The sequence below is a fragment of the Delphinus delphis genome, chromosome 12 (genome assembly GCF_949987515.2).
Source record: "Delphinus delphis chromosome 12, mDelDel1.2, whole genome shotgun sequence".
In the NCBI taxonomy this organism is placed as follows: domain Eukaryota; kingdom Metazoa; phylum Chordata; class Mammalia; order Artiodactyla; family Delphinidae; genus Delphinus; species Delphinus delphis.
The window spans coordinates 64,587,266-64,600,369 of NC_082694.2; the positions used below are offsets into that span (position 1 = coordinate 64,587,266).

General features: G+C 34.1%; 1 protein-coding gene across 7 annotated transcripts in view; it reads right to left on the reverse strand.

Moving 5' to 3' along the window:
* Positions 1-13,104, reverse strand: part of BIRC6 (baculoviral IAP repeat containing 6) — a 234,405-nt gene that overhangs the window by 61,077 nt on the left and 160,224 nt on the right. For all 7 annotated transcript variants that reach the window (XM_060026859.1, XM_060026858.1, XM_060026861.1 and 4 more), the window contains 4 exons: positions 8,887-9,187; positions 6,511-6,728; positions 4,142-4,306; positions 3,093-3,261 (listed from right to left, as the gene is read on the reverse strand). In XM_060026859.1, coding sequence (XP_059882842.1) covers positions 3,093-3,261; positions 4,142-4,306; positions 6,511-6,728; positions 8,887-9,187 — 853 coding nt within the window. The remainder of the gene's footprint in view (positions 1-3,092; positions 3,262-4,141; positions 4,307-6,510; positions 6,729-8,886; positions 9,188-13,104) is intronic.

Here is a 13,104-nt window from a genome sequence, read left to right on the forward strand (position 1 = left end):
TCCAACACAGATGTCCTGTCAGTAGGTTCAAGTTAGCCTGATGTCTCACTGCTTACCTACATGCTACACATCTGTCGCCTCACCATAGGCATAAGACAGCAATCATCATCATCATCACATGACGGTTAACAAAAGAGAAGAACCAGGGTTTTGGTGAGTGTTAACACAGTGTGTGTGATAAAAAGAAAAAATTTATATTTTCTCTATTTATAACTATATTTTCTATATGTACTTATATTTTAAACATTCTATGTATTTCTCTTTCATTAAATGAAAGCAGTCTGTATGTGCTGAAAGGAAGAAAATATGTTGTTGTTGCTGGTGTGTACTATGTAGTTAGGTCTATGATGAGTGTCTCTGTACTGAACCTGTAGACTTTTTTCTTGTCATTATTCCTTAAACAATACAGCATAACAACTATTTATGTAACATTTACATTGTGTTAGGTATTATAAGTAATCTAGAGTTGATTTAGAGCATACGGGAGGATGTGCAGAGCTTATATGCAAACACTATGCCATTTGATATAAGTGACTTGTGCTCCTGTGGATTTTGGTTTTGGTGGAGGGTCCTGGAACCCATCTCCCAAAGGTTAACTATATTTTACTACAGCTCTCCAAAGAGCTTATTACATTCGGCTTGTGTTTTTGCATATCATCTGCTAGCAACGTAAGCAAGCCATTGAATATAACATCTCACACGAAATTATTAGCACTGCTCTCACACTTAAAAACCAACTTGCTGGATATGCTATAAAATAGTCTGTATTCTGTATAAATGTCAATATCATGAAAGACAAAGAAAAGTTGGGAACTTTTCTGGATTAAAGGAGAACAAAGATATGACAATTACATGAAGTAATAGATTCTGTATTGGATGCTCTACCTTATCCCAACCCCTCAAATGGCCAAAAATAATATTCTACAGACCAATGACAAAACTGGAAAATGGACTTAAGACTAATTTTATAAAATAAGAATTTTACTAAGTTCTGAGAAGACTGACTAGATAATTTGTTCAGATTTTAAAATGTCACTTTAAAAATTAGCGTTTTAACCAAAATTGATATTTACTAATATATTAAGTTACATTTTCTTGAAATACATCTATAACTCATATTTAGAATATTCTAAATGGGCATACTTAAATAATATACCTTGTTCCTTAAAAACTATGGATTGAATATATCCCAAGTTCCAAAAAATTTTCTCTGATAAATGAAAACATCATTTAAGAGGTGTTCTGCCAATTATCTGACCTACTTATCTTAACTAAGTTAATTATTTTATATTAATTTACCTTAACTTAAAATCTTATTTCAAAATAATTTTTGTAATGTGGTTACAAAATGTGGTTCAAATATAAATGTGGTACAAATATAAATCTATCAATTAAAATTATACCACTATCAATTAAAATTATACCACTATCAATTAAAATTAAAATTATACCACTGGACAAAGTACCAGATTCAAGCATATAAATCTCAACCTTGGGCAAAGAAATGTCTTTACTCTGGGAAAATAATCACAAAGGAAAGGCAAACGTTAAATTTCTAAAGTAGTTCCAAGATAGACTATCTTAAGTCTCTGCAATTCCATATGTTTACCAGAATCAAGGCTTATTTATTAAAATACACACTTAACAGAAAGTGCACCTACTTGAATAGACTATTTTAAACAGTAGAAGTAAGTAATACCAGATTTCCTTTTTGATTCTGAACCATAAAGATAAAAGCTCAGTGTTACACAAGGACTGAATTTCCGAACAAGACAAAATTAAAAATTTCTGAGAGGTCATACAGTTTGAAAGTAAAAGGATTAATAATATTTTAACAATGTGGAAGGAAGTAAAGAGAAACCTTATCTTACTCTGTTCAATTTTTCTAAACGATTTAATGTTAAATTGCGGCACTGATCTGAAATACTTAAGTTTACAGCTCCAAATATTTTACTTAATCAAAAAATATATTGTGCATTTGACATCTATTTTTTCAAAAAGACAAGTCTGATGGATCAAACAGGTCAATCTAAAAAAAAAAATCAATTACATAACACCTCAATATTTTTATGAAAAAGTTTGAGGTAGGCTGGGAAATGGTGTGTTTGGAATCACAATAAACTTTTCAAAGTGGAGAATATGGGCAGTAATCCCTTTTCAAATACGAGTACATTTTCCATCCATCCAATTGCATTTGAACTGCTACCACAAATCAAAATAAACTACTTCAAGATTCATTTCCATTGCTTTCCTTACCTATTCTTCCTTAATAATATAATTAAATGTGTAAGTGTTTATTTTCTTGAGTAAGAATATGAATAAAAGCAGAGATAAGAAGCAGAGCAAATATTTTAAATTTTAAAATGAATAAATAAAATTAAAGGTCCTGGCTAAAAGGAAATGTTAACTGTTTGTTTTTCTTGGCAATACTTGTATGTCACTGAGTGTCTAAATAAAACATAAACTTTCTATTCTTATTTAGGAAAAGAATACATTTCTTGGAAGATAATTCCACAACCAAGAAAATAATGAACTAGTTTCAATCAATAATCAATTGTATATTGACAAAGTAAGTAACTATGGTACTTTTATTACTGAATTTGTAAAAACTAATACCCATTGTCAAGTATCTATGGACTTGAATAATTCATCTATCTGCCTTTCTTCAAATAACTACTGTCTGAAATTCTAATATTTGAGAAAAACATTAAAAACACATAGAAATTCAATTAATCGTATTCAGATCAGAATATTGTCATGAAACTGCTAGCCTTTGCCCTATCATTTTCAGTTACAGGTTATTAAAAGAAAAAAATGTATTTTCACAGTTGAAAACAAAGGGATAATGAAAACTTTTATTTATGTTATAGATGACTACATAGTAACAAATTAGGGGCCCCCTAAAACAACTAACTGTTTCTCAAATAATTTTAAGAAATAAATCCATCAAACTCACACCTATATATATCAGTGAAGGATAATTTCAAATATCCCAATTGAACCTTATTATTTAAACTGATAATGATAAAATAAGTAAACAAAAGTAATCATCCACTAAGATATTTCAAAGGACTAGTTACAGTGTGATTTACCTGAGTCATTTCGTAGATAAGATGACATGGCTGGGATGAGGCAGGACTGACTGAGAAGCTCTAGAAGAACAGATGGAAGGGCATTACTGTTCTGTCCTCTACTCTCGTGAGATGACTGAGCTTCTCCATTTACAGCACCACTTGCAGGATTTATATAACTTGCAAGAACCTAAAAATAAAAATTGTTGGATTTAAACTGCGTTCTATCTTTGTAGTTTAAAAGCTCATATTTTATGTTAGTCAATCTGAATACCAAGAGAATGTATTTTCAACTCAATCAATGCCTCATACTACATGTTTTAAAAATGACGTTTTTTCTTTAGATTTTCAAAAGAGGGTATGCTTTCCATGATGACGTACTGTATGACCAGACATACAGAAGCAATCCACCTAAGAACATGAACTTAAAAGCTTAGTAGGAACTCTGAGATTATTTATTTCATTGAATAGATTCAGTTTATAGTTTGAGGGTGATGGAATCTTAGAATTTTATACAAGAATAAGCTTATCATCCTAGAACTGCAAAAATTATGTTCAAAGACTTCACCAATGCTCTAAAAAAAAAAATGGACAACTAATTTTAGTCAATTAGTTGATCCAGGAACAAAAGCTAATCTTTAAGAACGTACTCTTCTCATTTCTGTGGTATTGAAGACTTTATAAGCTAGTTCACCTTGCCCAGTTCTAGAAAACTTATAGAACAATGTGAGAAACAAAGATATAAAAAATAGATTTTTTTAAAGAGTCCAGATATAGCACTTTAGATGAGAAGTTGACCAGAAGAAAGTAGACATGGCACAGTCCAGTTATTTGATAATTTCATCTTTGTCACTTTCCTCTCAGTGAAGAAGCTAAGAGGGAAGAATTTAGAGTTACAAGTAGGGAAGAGAAATCTCTGTCCAGTATCTTAAATGTACTGAGAGCAAGGAGTACAATGGGCTGTATAAAAGTAGCTTAGGATGAGATGGATAGTCAACAATAGTTAAAAATCAATACAACAACAAAAAATTTAACTATTATCACTGACAATATCAACTTTGCAAATATACCTGCAGGAGACAGGTAACATGTTCCTCTTCCAGCCTCTGTTTAGTTAAGGCTTGTTCCACATCCCATCCAGAAGCTGTAGAGCCTGTTCCAAAGCCAGTCCCTTTGGCCCAATAGAGCTGCTGTTCCTCTGTTGATGTAGGGTTGTGAGAGCTTGATACTGGTGGCTTATAACAAAAAATTAAAATGTATTACTATTTGGTTTCATTTATCATCAAAAATTTATCAGTAGAAATTTAAATAGTTTAGCTTCTATGGAGAACAGTTTGGCACTCCTTAAAAAAATTAGACAAAGAAAGACAATGTGACCCAGCAATTCCACTCCTAGGTATACATCCAAAGACATAAAAACTGATACTCAAACAAATACGTTACTCTTATGTTCATAGCAAGACCATTCACAATAGCCAAAGGGTCAGCCCAAAAGCCCACCAATGGCTGAATGGATAAACAAACTGTGGTTTATACATACAATGGAATATTATTCAGCCATAAGGAATAACGAAGTTCTGATACATGTTACCTGGATGAAACTCAAAAACATTATGCTAAGTCAAAGAAGACAGACACAAAGGTAACATGTTGTATGATTCCATTTATATGAAATATCCAGAGTAGGTAAATAAACAGAGACAGAATGCAAAGTATAGCTGTCAAGGGTTAGGGGAAGGGAAAAATGGGGAACAAATGCTTATATTTAAGAATAGATAAATGGGGACTTCCCTGGTGGCGCAGTGGTTAAGAATCCACCTGCCAATGCAGGGGACATGGGTTTGAGCCCTGGTCCAGGAAGATCCCACATGCCGTGGAGCAACTAAGCCCGTGGGCCACAACTACTGAAGCCCACGCGCCTAGAGCCCGTGCTCCACAACAAGAGAAGCCACCGCAATGAGAAGCCCACGCACCGCAACAAAGAGTAGTCCCCACTCCTTGCAACTAGAGAAAGCCTGCCCGCAGTAACAAAGACCCAACACAGACAAAAATAAAAATTAATTAATTATTTTTTAAAAAGGATAAATGAAACTTTAACAATGTTTCCCAGGAATAGATAGGTCAAAGCATTTTAGGGCCTAAAGAGTCAATAACTCAAAATTAAACAGAGAAAACAGTGAAAGGAATAGGGATATGAGCCAAATCTTTTAGGATGAATCTATAATGGTGTCATATGTTTTCAATTAAAGGAAACTTCAACTGAGTAATGTAGACTGGCTCACCCCTGTTTTGCCATTGCTAAAGAAGCTAAGAAATCTAATAATCACCTGTCAGTTTATATAAAGCATGCTTATTTAATTTTAGAACTAAATTAAACTTTGAATACATTGAAGTTTTTGTCATAAAAACTCTTAAGAGTGATTACTCCTTTGTTATCTTGAAGTGTTTTTGAAGTATCAAACTAAGATTAAATCACAAAACCATATATATTTGAAGATTTTATTCAAAGTTTGTCAGATTTCCAGTTAAAGACAGATTTGCTTGGAGACTGGCTAATATCAGAATCACTGAAATTATTTTCCTAAATTAAGGGTTGAACAAGGACTATTTTTCCTAATAATTTATCTTCTTCCTTCTTATTTGGTGTCATTTCCTGAAACAGTCTCTGTTAGGTGATGCCTTGATATTTTTTCCGTTCACTGTATTCCTTCTTTTTAATTTTTGCCACGGTCAAAAAAAATAAAATGTTAATGAAATGCCGTATTTTCTACTCTGTGAGAGGTAAACATGGACAGATGCTTCAGTTTATTAAAGTCTAATTAATAATTGTCTTTCTAAAAAGTTTTATATATTTTATGAGATGTCTTACACATCTTTTTCAGATTTATTTATAGATATTTTCTTTTTCTTTTGGCCGTGCCACCCAAAGGATGTGGGATATAGTTCCCCGACTAGGGATTGGAAGCACAGAGTCTTAACCACTGGACCCCCAAAGGAAGTCCGACATTTTCTATTTTTGATACTATTCTAAAAGACATCTTTAAAAAGCTCATTTGGGACTTTATTGGTGGCGCAGTAGTTAAGAAACCACCTGCCAATGCAGGGGACACAGGTTCAGTCCCTGGTCCAGGAAGATCCCACATGCGGTGGAGCAACTAAGCCTGTGTGCCACAACTACTGAGCCTGTGCTCTAGAGCCCGTGAGCCACAACTACTGAGCCTACGTGCCACAGCTACTGAAGCCCACGCACCTAGAGCCTGTGCTCCACAACAAGAGTAGACACCGCGATGAGAAGCCCATGCGCCAAAGGGAAGAGTAGCTCCCGCTCCCCTCAACTAAAGAAAGCCAACACGCAGCAACGAAGACCCAACACAGCCAAAAATGGATATAAATAAAACGACACCTTCTTTAAAAAAACAACAACAACAACTGAACCTACCTCTGTTTGATTGAGGCTAGAGTTTGGAACTCGTGGGGCATGGTGGCTCAGAGCAGAGAGACAAACAAGTATGAGGTGTAGTGCTCCAATTTCCAATGCCATCCTCCGCAGAAGCACACCATCGTCAGTCGTCAAAGGTGTAGTGCTAAACAAGCTACGAAGGACATGGAAAGGAAGGGTTGGGAGCACATTGGCTGATGGAGATTGCAGGATATGACCTAGATTAAAAGGAGAAGAGAACTCAATATTAAAAATATTTAAAAACACAATAAGGAACAACACACAAGCTTACAAATTTATAATGGCAATGTAATATAAAATTATTTCATTATACTTATTAGAAAGCAACCACAAAATAATATCAGAAATAGTGATATCTTAATCTTTAATATTAAAGTGTCTAGAAAAGCTCAGTAAGAAGACATCAGATACATAAACTCCAAAAGAAAGCTGAAATATACTCATATGATAAAAGTTACAGACTGTCAAAATTATTATAATCTAGAATTTAAGCAAAAACTAACAACTAAAAAAGAAGCATTAAAAGTTTCTTACAAGAGTATGAAAGTAACTGCTTGCCTTGGAAGTAGTTTCAACCATGAATGCAAGAGTGTAACAATTTTGTTTTGTTTGCAATAAAGTTTTGTGCTATGTTCTAGCTAGGGAGGGGCCTTAAATGTAAAAAAACAAAACAAACAAACACCCACTCCTAAATGAATGGGAGATGAGACTACTGTAAAAAGGTATGTCAGAATTATGCTTTTTAATAAACATTCATTGTATATTCACTAGAAATAGTTTGAAATGACCTAAAGACAATTCTTTTTCCTTTTTAGTGTTACACCTACTATCTCATAATAGAGTCCTAAAATACTGTGGTTCTTATCCCTCTAGGTACTTAAAAAATCAGATGAAGCAATTAGAAATTCCCGATCTATTAAAATAAGTATATACAATTTATATATGAAACCAAACAAGCAGGACTTATTTAGTATATAGACACTGTAATTTAATAACAATTATTACAAAAATATTTAAAATTATGTCAACATTTTTGAAGAATTCCATCAATATGAAAATACAAAAGAAAAAGTCCATGCAATGAATATTCAACAGCTTCAGTTATAGGATTCATGAATAAATTCATATAATTTTATTGGATTATATATACTTCGTTGTACAGGGTTTAAAAGTGTATACTTTCTAAATGGCATGTGAAAGATATCACCTCTAATCAAAACCACATGAGTTTAAAGTAAGATTAAAAAATACTAATTATCAAATGTAATGGTAATTGAAGAATTAGAGGTAAACCAAATGAAAATGTACTTGCTAGGCTACCCTATGATTTTTCTTTGTTTCTTCTATTAACACAACTGCCAGCCCAATGGAAATAATCATCATAGCTTTCTATTATTATTCTCTATTATTATTATATTATGAAATAGATTATCATATAGTATATTGTTATAATATTTTCTTCATTCTGTTCTCTTTTTTTTTGCGGTACGGGCCCAGCCCCTCTGCGGCATGTGGGATCTTCCCGGACCGGGGCACGAACCCGTGTCCCCTGCATTGGCAGGCAGACTCTCAACCACTGCACCACCAGGGAAGCCCCATTCTTTTCTCTTTAATCTAAATATTGCTACCAGATTCACTGAAGAATTTTTTAAAAAGATTCTCATCATATCACTACTTCACTTAACATATTTTAATAAATTTTAATTACTATTTGGAATAAAATCTGAAGTTCTTAAGAAGCCTTTCCATGATCTGTTATCAATAACAACTTTTTAAATGAGTTCTCAGTCCTGCTTTATGCAAATTTCATCAGCCAACTTATCCCCTCTCATATGAGCATATAAACACTGCTCAAATCATTCCTTCCTTCTGAAATAACCATTCTCAACCTACATTGACAATTTCCTTCAAGGCCCCACTAAAAACTACAATGCTGTTTTATTCACATTGCTGGGTAGTAAGGAAATGATCTCACACTTGTAAGCCTCCATAATACTGTACTTCTCTCAAGGCTTTTATAACTTGCTAAGTCTATATGTGTATATACATTCCTCATTGCTATTACTGGAACACATTAGCTACTTGATGGCAGGATCTAAATACCTGCTTCATCTTTAAATGCCTCCAACGGTGCCCAGCAGTTTTGTAAGCACTCAATATATAACTTTTGAATGAATAAAGAAGTGAAAATGAAGCTTCTTTAGGATTTATTATATCTATTATTGGAACTAAGTTGCCAATAAGAAATTATCTAGTAGCTAAACTATGAAATAAATGATGAATAATAGGTAATGATCTGAGTAATTTTACACAACCTACCTACATTAAATTTCATTAATAACACTAAACACTTACTTCCTTCTCCATCATCTGTCACTCCCAAAACCAAGCGAAGAAGGCACTGGGCATGTTTTCTTTCTTTTAGTAGCACTTCAGCATAGCCCGGAAGACGAAGAAATAATCCAAAAGCAGCCAAAGAATGGGCAGGTATGGGAGACATGGTCTGTACTGCTGACTTGATAGGTGGAGGTTCAGCAGCAATGGTTTCTGGTGCTTCATAAACTAATTCCCCTGATTGTTCAATAGTCACCCATTCAAACTGATCACTATCCTTTGGTTTCTCCTGAGTGGTAGATGTTACAACTGGAGCACTCACCTAAAGAAAAAACAATTTTGTTCGGCTATTTGTATGTTTCAACATCAGATTCAAACTAAAGACTTGAATTCAAATGATCTCCTTAAAATATAAGAATATAAAAATCAATAAAGGATGTAGAACTGATCACTTTGGTGTATACCTGAAACTAACACATTGTTAATCAACTATACTCCAATATAAAATAAATTTTTTAAAAAAAATCAGTAAAAGGACATGTTTTTTAAAATGAGTTACATGATACCATGAGTATGGTGGTGTCTGCCAAGTATCTCTACTCTAAAAATTACTATTTTCTCCTTTGGAATTAGTTAAGTATCTGTAGACAGGTTCTTTGAGACTATATAAATACCCTGTTTTGCACTAAACTTTGATCATTAGAGTTAGCATTTTTATGCTGTGTGAAATAATAATTATTACAGTGGTTGCCAAATGGTGATTTTCTAATTCTACCATTCCTGCTACATTAGTTGGCACTGAACTGTTCACAAAAACGTTTCCTTCTTCTCCATCTATTTATTCATTCATTTATTTATATCCGTATGATTCTAATTTTACTCTATAAGTTATAATCTGTTACTATCATTTTATCTGATGCCCAAGGAGAATCAGATTTGGTCAGTGGAACCCCCTCAAAGCAGGCTTCTGTATCTAGGCTCATCTTGTACATTCTCTGCCCCAATCCTAGAATTTTTCCAAGGGGCACTGGTTTTAGTGGAAACGGTATTTTAAGAAGAAGATATGGTATATAGGAATGTACACACTGCTGGGGGTAGTCTGATTCCATGCCCTATAAGCAAACAAGTCTAGGAAAAAATATATAGAAACATGTATATCTGTGACTAAATATATAGACAAAATTTCTAGCCTGTACTCTTCCATATGCCATGGTCATGAAAAACAAAGGTAACAGAATTGTTACAGATTACAGGAGACTAAAGAGACAACTGAATGCAATATATGATCCTGAACTGAATCTCTGACGATTACCTCCCTCAAATCATGCAAAAGAAATTGAATTTTTTTCCTTTTGCCCTTGAGAACATTAGTGGGACAACTGGCAAAATGTGAATAAGATCTGATCACTGACTTATTTTACTGTTAACCACAGGTAACATTTGCTTATTTCTTTGCACGTCTGGTAATCTTTCTATTATACACCGTACATTGTTGATGAGATGTTGTAGTAACTCTTAGTTCTATAATCACACTCTGCAATGTGTTCAGTTTTATTTTAGAAAATAGTTAAATTACTGATAGGTCACCTTGAGGCCTTCTGTAAATTTATTAGGAGAATCTATTTTGGTTTTGCTCTTATTTCTCAAGTGAATCCCTGATTACCGGGATGCCATCTATACTCTTAATGTGTGACTCATTTTCAATTCCAATAGAAAAGCCAAGATTTTTACCTCTAACTTGGAAGGAATAGAACTGCAAATTGTCTCCTCCATGCTGGAGAGACGCTGAAATCGCTGGACAGCTCTTTCACCCTTCTAGTTTTCCCTCAAGAAACCTATGTATCCGTAATTCAGGAGCCAGCTATTGTTGTGCAGAAATTCATGTGCAGAAATTCATGTGCAGAATTCCTGGAGCTCCCCCATCTGTGGCTCCCTCCTTTCTGAATTCCTCCCCTTTTAATTTCCAGCCAGGATGGAAGAACCAAACTCCTCTGTAGCTTTTGCATGATTTCTACCATCTTACCCCACAGAGCCTGAGGAGTACTCTCAGGAGAAAAGTCACGTAGACACTAATCTCACCTAATGTGGTTCCATTCTTTTTGTGTTTAAATCCTCTTCAATATGTGCCTACTTTTAGTCGCTCTCCAGAGCCTTTCAACATTTTTTTTTTAAATAGTCTGTCCAGAGTTTATATATACAGGAGAGTTAATCCTACACCTGTTATTCTGTTTTACCAATTTACCTTTTATTGAAAGAGTAGTAATGTTGAGGGAAATGTACAAAATTTTCTTCACTGGGTATAAAATTCTAGGATGGCAGATTTTTTTTCTTTTTACATTTCAAAGATGTAATTCCCTGGCTCCCAAGGTTTCTGATGAAAGGTTAGTTGTCAGTGTTATTGTTACTGTTTTGAAAAGAAATGAGTCGACTGCTTTTTTGGCTGGTTTTAAGCTCTTCTCTTATTTTTGTTTTAAGCAGTTTATCATAATGTTCTTAAATATGAATATCCTGCTTGGGGTTTACAGAGCTTCTTGAATTTTGGATTGAGGTTTTATATCAGTTCTGGAAATTTTCTTCCTTTCTGTACTGTTTCTGTCCCTGTTTCAATCCACTCTTTTTCTGCAACCATAAATTCACATCAGAATTTTTCACTTCTAGCTACAAGTCCATATAGCTCTTATGTTCTTTTCATTCCTTATACATTCCGTGCTTCAGTTTGGATGATTTCTTTTGACGCATCTTCTCTATCACTAATTTTGTAATCTTTAGTGTTTAATCTGTAGAAAAACCCATCTAACAGTTTTCTTAATATGAAGTATTAGAAATTCCCAACCCATTCTACAAGACGGTATTACCCTGATACCAAAATGAGACAAAAACATCCTAAGAAAGTACAGACTAAAATCTGTATTCATTTCCTATATGGTAAGCTATAACACATCACCACAAACTTACTTAAAACAATACAAATTTGTTATACTAAAGATCTAGAGGTCAGAAATCCAAAGAGAGTCTTAGGGAGCTAGAATCAAAGCTTTTGATCCTAAATATCAAGTGTTCCTTCTGGAGACTCTCAGGGAGTGTGGGTTCCTTGTGTTTTCCAGCTTCTAGAGGCTATTCACATTCCTTGGCTTTTGGCCGCTTCATTTGAACCTCTGCTTCCACAGTCACATCTCCTCCTTTGACTTTGCTACCCTTGTCACACAACTTTCTCTATTCTTGGCTTCTGTTTAGATGGCTGAGGGGATCCACGAGTAATATGACTGATCTCTTCAAATAGCACTCTGTGTGACTGAATGCACTAGCATCTTGATTTTTCTGAGGCACCAGCAAAGGTTGAACAGCCACATCTTTGGCTTTTTCTCCAGAGCATGCTTTTCTGACAGCAAATCTCTAGTTTTAGCATCTTTTGCAATCTGGATAGACTGAGAATTTCTCAAATTGTCAAGTGATAGTTGCTTGTTGCTCAACAGTTCTTTCCTCTCACATTTTACTATTAGCACCAAGAAGAAAACAGGTAACTCTTCACACTCGGGTTGGAAATGCAACTAAATATCCAAGTTCATCACTTACAAGTACTGCCTTCCACATTCAGGACATAAATATGCTAGGATTTCTACCAATAAAAGACAGGGATATCCTTTCCTCCAGTTTCCAATAACATGTTCCTCATTTCTTTCTAAGCTGCACCATTAGTACTTTTAACATCCATATTTCTACCAACAGTCTGCTTAAGCCAATTTAGGTATTCTCTATGATACACAGGTTCTCTCTACTGTGATCCTCACTTTCATCTGGGCCCTCACTGGCAAAGGCTTTCCATCCATAGTTCTACTAGTCATCTGTTCAAGGCAATCTAGACCTCTTTTTATCATGTTCCTCAAAATTCTTCCACACTCTGACAACTACCCAATTCTAAAGCCACTTCCACCTTTTAGGTATTTATTATAGCAGCACCCAATTTCCACTCAATATAATAAAGCATACTGAATACTGAATTAGGGAAGTCATTTTCATTGAACAACAATAATCTTGAGAATGTCGAAGTTTTTTCCATTTCAAACTTTTGGCTGTATCATTACATTTTCTAGGAAGAAATAAAATTTTACTCATATTTTTCTGTGACAGTCATCTTATATCATGGTTATATTATCTTAAAATAAAAATAGCATAAGCTCTTTGAATAGCAGGTTAAGTAATAACCATTTACTGAATAGGTATTATTGTGGATTGAACTGT